This window comes from Benincasa hispida, chromosome 7 (assembly GCF_027475165.1).
Source record: "Benincasa hispida cultivar pf3 chromosome 7, pf3_genome.v1.1, whole genome shotgun sequence".
In the NCBI taxonomy this organism is placed as follows: Eukaryota; Viridiplantae; Streptophyta; class Magnoliopsida; order Cucurbitales; family Cucurbitaceae; genus Benincasa; species Benincasa hispida.
Window position 1 is genome coordinate 49,974,431 of NC_143484.1, and position 8,598 is coordinate 49,983,028.

Genomic DNA, 8,598 nt, shown 5'->3' on the forward strand with positions numbered 1-8,598 from the left:
AAGGAGATAGAATAAAACATATCTCACAAAAACTTTTCTACGCTCATGATCTTAAAACAAATGGTGACATCACGGTACAACAAATTATTTGAAAGATAACCTGGCAGACTTATTTACAAAGTCATTACGCACCACAATCTTTGAGAAATTAGTACACAACATTGGAATGCGGTGTTCAGAGATCTCAAATGATGTTTCCATGAAGGGGAGCAAATATATTATATTCTTTTAAGATTATTAAATTATACGAAAAATGTACTCTTTTTCCTTCGCTAAGATTTTTTCCTCATTGGACTTTTTTCCTAGTAAGGTTTTACATATTATATATATATATATATGGGCATCTGAGATGGAGTATTATAAATATTATAAATAGGTGTTAGATGTCTATGCTTAGTGTCCAATGCCAAATGTCCTTTTTCTATTACCACATATGTTGCTCATGTATCATTCAACCACCCATGCATAGTGTTCAAATATACCACATCCTACCAGCCACTTTGCCTATAAATAGTGACATTTGGTGGATCATGAGATAACACACATTGGTGAGAAATCCACTTAATTTTTCGTATTATCCAATTTTCATAATTTTAGTTATTTTATTTTATTATTTTATTTATGTATTATTATATTATATTTTTTCTATATCCATGTTCCCGTTGTGATTCGTTGTGCTTCTCAATTTCACAACTGATTAAAAGATTTCAGTGAAAAGAAATATACATATATATTTAAAATATGACAGAGTTTTTTATTTTTCATGGAAAAAAAAGCTATATATATATATATAAGACATTCTGTTTGAGGGAGACATATACCTCCTTTCCCCTTAATAGACTCACCAATGTGGCTCCATCAGCGGAGATGGATGGTGGCAACCGGAAAGAAGAGAAGAAGAAGAAAAAAAAAAGAAGAAAGAGAACAAAGGAAGATTGCATAAATGGCCATATCATTAAAAAAATAACAATAATAAATAAATAAATAATTCTAATCAACCAGTTAAATGTCATTCTTTAAAGTCAGATCCATATTAAAATCATTTTTCCAAAGATCTTATTCTTAAATTTTAGGATCAAATACAACATTAACTCAAAACTTAAGGATTAAGATTATATTTCATTCCATATAATTTATACAACATGAAAAACGAGTTTCCTGTATTTACAAGTTTTTATATTGGAAAGTAAATTTTATATATATATATAGATGTATATATATGTATATATATGTATATTTATATTTATATATAGATATAGATATGTATATATGTATGGGTAGAAGAATTTGAATCACATACTTTATGGTTACTAGCACATTCATATGTCAATTAAGTTATTATTAATCTAACTTCCAAAAATTTATTTTAAATTATAGATTATCTTCATTTTATAAAAAGTGACTTGTTGTTATTATTATTATTATTATTTGAAGAAAATGATCAACTTCTAAGTAAGTATTCTATTGTTTTTATTTATAATAATCTAAGTTATTTGTAACTTTTTTTCAATTGCATTGCTAATATTGTTATTAAAAAATTATATGTAGTTTCGGCATTCGAGGACAAATAATGAGAGCTTTAGTAGTTCATTTGAACTCGTGATTGTAAGTATGCACTTCCTTGAAATATCTCCATACTTCTCAGTTCTTTTACTTAAAAAAAACTCATCAAAGATCATGAGCTTATACACTAACTTATTACACTAGATTGAACAATTTTCAAATCCAAGACTCAAACAAAGTCGTTGAAGGTTATAGACTTTATATCAACGTTCGACCTCTCTTATACATTTTTATATGCATCGATCTTTTGATCATGTACATTATCTTTGACAAATGTATTAAATTTTGGCAAAATATTATAAGTGTAATTTGTTCCACATCGGTTAAATTGAAAAATGGAAATGAGCTTCAAGTCTATAAAAGCAGTTTGTGCCTCTAGTTTCAAGTCATCTCAATTAGAAACACTTTAATTGGGTGTGTTGATTTTAGTTAAATTCACTTTATGTATTGTCTAGTTTAAGAGTGAGAAAAATGTGTAAATAGTATAAAAACTTTGAGACAATGCTTTTATAATTTGGATCGGGAGAAAGAATTGTTATGTGTGATTGTAACTAGCCCACACTGTAATGACCCGACCTTTTTGAGTAATCTAATAAGAGTTAAATAAATTTCATTAAAATAATAAAGACAGATTTCCAAAATAAATAACAAATAAGTAAAACCTTTGTTCGGGGTCCCTAAAATAATGAAAAAAAATAACTTAAACTGATAAATTTTTACCAACATCGAGTTTCAAATCAAAACTTTTAAATAGCTTGAAAACGTAAACTTAGCGGAAGTGATTTACATGTCCCATATGGCACGATCACAGGTCTCTCTCGTCACCCACCGGTCCACTCTTATCCTTACCTGAAAAACATAAATTAAGAAATGTTAAGTATACTTAGTAAGTGATCCCATTACCGAGATCAGGCTATGCATCCACAACAGAGAATGATGGCCCGTGACTCATACAGCTACATCGATTTTTTATGATGAAAAGGAACCAAAAGACGTACCGTCTTGCCTTGATACGCATGTCTAGCAGCCCGTAGGCACAACGTCAAACATGAAAATAACATGAATGTGAACTTGTTGACTCACGCATGTCTAACGGCTCGTAGGCACACCGTCAAACATAGAAATAACATGAACGTAAACCTGTCAGCTCACGCATGTCTAGCGACCCGTAGGCACACCGTCAAACATGAAACATGAAAAAAAAAATAACATGAACGTAAACCTGTCGGCTCACACATGTATAGCGGCCCGTAGGCACACCGTCAAACATGAAAAATAACATGAACATAAATCTGTCGGCTCATGCATGTCTAGCGGTCCGTAGGCGCACCGTCAAACATGAAAAATAACATGAATGTAAACCTGTCGGCTCAAGCATGTCTAGCGGCCCGTAGGCACACCGTTAAACATGAAACTAGACCTGTCGGTCCGAAATAAAACATGTGTCAAGGCGATACAGAAACTGCCCTATTGGTCTATTCATAGATCACATACATAATTTCAGTTCTGATTAAAAATTCGAACATGCTCATAATACTCATAATTGTTGCCATAATGACAAAATCATGCTTCAAGAGTCCATTAGTTAACTTTATAATTCTAGACTAGGTCGCCTGGCACAAAGGCACTACCACTTACCTCAACTTGATAAAAAACACAAAACAAAATCTCCTTAGAACTTCTTTAGCACACTTGAATTAACCTAAAGTCGTGGCTTGGTCCAAGAAAAATTCAAAAACTTGATTCAATTAGTCAAATTGATCAAGAAATAAATCCAAAATCAATAACTTAATTTTCCACTATTTCCAAAAGAATAACCATCCAACAACTTACAAAACTTACCGAAATTTTCTGCAAAACAAAATAGTCTCTAGCTTGATGGTCAATGCCTTAAAACTTCCAAATCTTGAATCTAAGTTTCACACCAAAGAGAGGTTACTAATTTAACTCAAAATCAAATGGGTGAATTTCACTTCCTAAATTATAAGGAAAATAAGTCTTACCAAGGTTTTCCTCAAAATTCAGGCAAAGATCGGGGCAGTGGCGGCCGATGGCACGTCGACTTGTGGCTGCCATAGATAGACAGCGGGTGTTTCTATCGAACAACATAAATTATTTAAGTTAGTGGCGGATAGTGAGGATCTTGCATGAGGAGGGTTTGCAAGAGAAGTGGAATTTCTAGTTTTACAAATTTTATTCAGCAGTGATTACAAAAAAACAATCCAACCGTTCAAAATGAAACTCTATATGTCTTGAATAGACTGACCAAATTTGAGCACGATCTAATGGTTCAAACTCTGGCAATGAACAATTTTGTAGAAGCTATCGCTGAAAATCCAAATTGTTTTCTTTCCGATTTTCTTTTTTTTTTTTTTTTTTTTTTGCCTCTTTTCACTCTCATTTAATTTTCTTTTAAAAAAATCTCATTTTTTTTATTTTTTTTTTTTAGATTTTGAAAAGATGAATAAAATATTTTTATCACAATATCTCTAAAATCTCCAAAGATTCTATTAAATTTATAAATAAATTAACTTTTCAAATTATGTTAATTTAGGCTTCAAAAACCAAAATTAAAGGCATAAGATCCATCAATTTGATACAAATTAAATCATTCCAAATATTTAAATCAAATTAAAACCACATGAAATTAATTATTTCTTAATTTTTTTTTTTAAGTTGACCCTAAAATACTAAATCAAAGGAAGTAAAATTCAATATTTCAAGATAATCTATCTAATCAATTAAATTCAATTTAACCAATAAAAATTTTTCAATTAAATTTTCCTAAAATTGGGAATGTTACACACACCTTAAAAGATGGCTGAATTGGGGAAGTTCAATTGATATATATTTTATCGTATATAATTTTAAATCCTTTCCACATAAAAAAAAGAAAATAAAATAAAAGATGAAATGCGTTTATTTATTTTATTTATTATCACTATAATTTTCATTTTTGTTGGAATAAATTAAGAGTAATTAAATCATGGATCTCCTAGTTTTCATATCTTCCATAAATATTATATAACAGATTTACTTATTTGCATAGAAAAGCGTGTACACACGTGACGACTTCCATCCTAATAATGAACATCTGCCGACTAACCATATGAAAAGAAACACGTGGCACAATCGGGTACCTCTTATGGTAATTGAGTACAACCATCGATTTAATTCATTTGAACGGTGGACCCGCATAAATTTGAGATATTTACCGGAAAGAAAGAAAATATTTTTTAATTATTTTTTAAAAAGAAAATAAAGCCTATAATAATTTAGATTTTGTTTCATGCATCCATCATTCATTTATCGAATATATTTTGTAGATCGTATTCTATTTTAAAATTTTAGGATCTAATTAGTGTAAATTCTAAATTTGACATTTTTATATTATCAATGAATTTTGATTTTAGATTTAAAATTTTAAAATGCATAATTATATTATAAAAGATAGAAATATTAATGAGTATAGTATTATTTATGTTTTAACTTAAATATATATTATATGATATTACATACTAATAATTATAAAAAAATCATAAATAAATTAATAATAGTTTATATTTTTAACTTAATATTTAGTGAGTAACTATGATTACTTTTATAGTTTCTAAATATATCATTAAGTATATTTTTTAAAAAATTAAATTAAAATTAAATTTATAATTTTTTTATCAATCACACATCTGAAAACATGAAATACAACTATGTTTTTTAATATTTATTTTCGAATTTGTTTTTAAATTACCTACAAAACACATGCTAATGTTTCAAACCTTAAACATCTTGTACTTATAGTTTCACACCCTTTATATCTTGGCCTTCTACTTTCATTTGTTGTAGTTGTAGTTTTGGTCCTTTGTTTAACCCATATTAGATTTTTCGTTATGTACAAAATTTTACTAACAAAGGACCAAAATAGTCTTTCTTTAAAAAGACATAAATAGACCAAAGTTGCAAGTCTAAGAAATAAAATTATCATTTTGAGAAATTGAAGATGGTCTTAAAAATCTTATATTGAATTAAAGTTTTAGTATATGAGCATTAAAAATACAAATTTAGTTCCTAAAATCATATATTCTTTAGAATTTATAGATCGAAGGTTTAAAGTTAATTTTAACTTTATCATTCCTTCTTTCTTGAGTAATTCTATTTTTTCTTTTTTCTTTATTTTAAGTATTTATTGAGTAACTTCATTTTATAATTATGCACTCTAAATATAAATTTTATAACTTCAATATATTAATTATAGATTTGATAACTCAACTCAGTATCTCAAACACCATCTAAATAGTCCAACGAGCATAAACTTCAAAATTAAAAATTAAAAGTTATAATTTAATTTAACTAAAGTTTTATAAGTTAATTTGAGATAAAATAGGCATTTGTCGTGGATAAGGCGCTGAAAGCGGTGAAATTTCCGTCGGCCTCCGCTGGCTTGGCAGTTCCATCACCGGCACCGCCAATGCTACAATTACAGATTACTTAATAAATACGAAATTTAAAATTATTAAACTAGAAAAACAATAAATTATATTAAAATTGAAATATAAATTAAAAACCCAAATACCGAAGCGAAAACTCAGCCCGAGTTGGGAACCGTTGCTGGTCTTTTTCTTTTTCCGCTTCTTCTGCTTCATCCTCCTTATCTCTCTACCATTTCTGTTCTTTATTTCCTGTTCTGCTATTCTGATTGCTTTGTCTCCCCCTTTGTAAACCCACCTTTTTTCCTTTTTTACTCTTTTCTCTTTCTATCTTTGCATAAATCTTCCCATCCACAACTGACCCCTTTCTCCTTTCATTTCTGTATATAATACCGCTTTACTTTTTGAAGTCTTCATACCCAACTGCTGCCACTTCATTTTAAGGTATTCTTCTTCTTCCCTCCCTCTTTCATTTGAACTTTTTGGTTTCTTATGTCTTTTATTGTGGAACTTGTGTGTTTGATTACTTCCCTATCCGATTTCTGGAATTTTTGTAAGTTCTTCGTGTCTAGAGATGGTCTAATTGTACCCTGATCTCTAGGGTGGATGAATCGAAATGGGGTTAATCGGGACCGAACTCATGTTTTCCATTTTAATTTTCTCAGGAATTTTATGTATCGACGATTAGAGAACGGATTGATTCGTTTGTAGGTTTAGGGTTTATTTTCCATTCTTTTTCTCTGTTTCCCCTGTTTCCTCTGTTTGCTCCGGTTGATCTACTTTCCTATTTTTTTTCTTGGTTAAAACTGGCGAGTCTTTGGATTACATCTGTTGGTGCTGTCTTAATATTTAATAGTATTCAAGAGAGTGAAATGAAGGATCATGCCAACTAATGAGCTAATTTTTGTCCGTTCTTTTTTAAATTTTTATATACTTTTTTTTTAAAAAAAATTTATTTGCGAAATTGCCGAACAGATTCCGATCTGCTTAGGGGACAAAATCAAACTTTGAATTTTCTTCTCCTTTCTTTCCGCTTTCATACGATTGTTTGGTGCCATTTGTCGCGAACACGAATTTTATTTTATTAAATATGTTTTTGGTTGTTTCTCTTCTATCCCAGCTTTATTTGTCCCTTGAAATAACCCAATACGTAATATGAATCACTGCGCCATTCTGTCAAACGCCTTCTCGGGCCACGAGGAGATGAGAACCTCTCTTCCCTGTCCCATTTCTGACTTAAGAGATCAACTTGTTTGCCCTAAACCACGCCGTCTCACCAATCATCTCAACGTCGCCGTCAACGGCCACGCCGATACCTCCCTCCGGTGGAATCTAAGGTTAACCGCCGTTTCCTTTCTTTATTTTACAACCCACTTGCCCTTTTTTGTAAGGTTCTAATTCTTCTTCAACTGAATTTCAGTCACCAAGTTGAACAAATTGACATGGCAGCCGGACCGGATCTGCTAGACTTCCTCTTGACTAAGGTAAGCTCTCCTCCGTTCCTCTTTGTTTGTTCAGATCATTAAATTAATATTGGAATTTAATTAAGTTGTTAATGATCATATGGTTGTGATTTATGTAATAGGGTGGTCGCAGCGTGGACCAATCGTTTACGCAGTTGGCTTCGTCGCCCCCTTTTTTATGTGGGTCTCCGCCGAGCAGAGTAGCCAACCCGTTGATTCAGGACGCACGATTTGGGGAAGAAAAATTCATCCCCTTTGCTCCGATTGCTTCACCGTCAGGTCAGTTGTCGCCGTCTACATCCTCTAGGAAAGGAGGGCGTGTAAGGGCGAGTTTTGGGAACAAACCAACGGTGAGGATAGAGGGTTTCGATTGCCTTGACCGGGATAGACAAAATTGCAGCATCCCTGCTTTCGCCTAGATTACAAAGACAGATTCATATTACAGTTTCAAGAAAAGCAAGATTCCCAATACAAATAGACAAAAGATTAAAGAGATGAATATCGAGATCTCTTCAAGAGAAGAAAGGAGATACAATTTGCCTTCTTTTTTTTTGTGAATATGTTTGAAGTGTTCTTTGTAAATGTAAATAAAAAACTTGCCCATGTATACTGAAGCTGTGTATTTTAAGGCTTTTTTCTTTTTCTGAGTTGAGAAAGCCATGCCTGGATTTCAAACTCTTGTACTATATTTTTGTAATTAGAAGTCTTAAGGTGGAGGAAATTTTCATTAGAAGTTGAAAGTGAGTGAGAGAGGCAGTCTGTACATATGGCAGAACTTGAACTGAAGTCTGTAGAAGTCATCAACATGTGAATATTGTAGATCATATTTTCTTAGTGTGTATTTCGTTCATCTTTCTGAGTTTGAATTGTTTTATATCTGAAAGTAACCGTTCGTTTCCTGATAGGGATTTGGGGCAATGCCTTTAAAACATAAATTGTATTTGTAATCGGCATATTTACGTTATGTACGAAGTTGACTCTATAAGATTTTAGAGAGGTGCAGGACTTTCTTCAACCATGCATGTACCGAATTCTTCCTTCGAAAGAAAATACGACGTCTGGCTGATCCTATCTTTTGAAGGGCGTAAAGTGATAGGATTAGAAGACAGCTATCAGAAAACTCTGTTCTATAGATGGGAGAAAATGGA

At 31.3% G+C, this 8,598-nt stretch overlaps 1 protein-coding gene across 1 annotated transcript; it reads left to right on the forward strand.

Annotated features, from left to right (window-relative positions):
- Positions 1-6,085: 6,085 nt before the first annotated feature.
- Positions 6,086-8,291, forward strand: LOC120082204 (uncharacterized). The gene is made up of 4 exons (XM_039037479.2): positions 6,086-6,431; positions 7,108-7,324; positions 7,408-7,471; positions 7,573-8,291. The coding sequence occupies exons 2-4, from the start codon at positions 7,143-7,145 to the stop codon at positions 7,867-7,869; spliced, it is 543 nt and encodes a 180-aa protein (XP_038893407.1). The 5' UTR covers positions 6,086-6,431; positions 7,108-7,142; the 3' UTR covers positions 7,870-8,291.
- Positions 8,292-8,598: the final 307 nt, after the last annotated feature.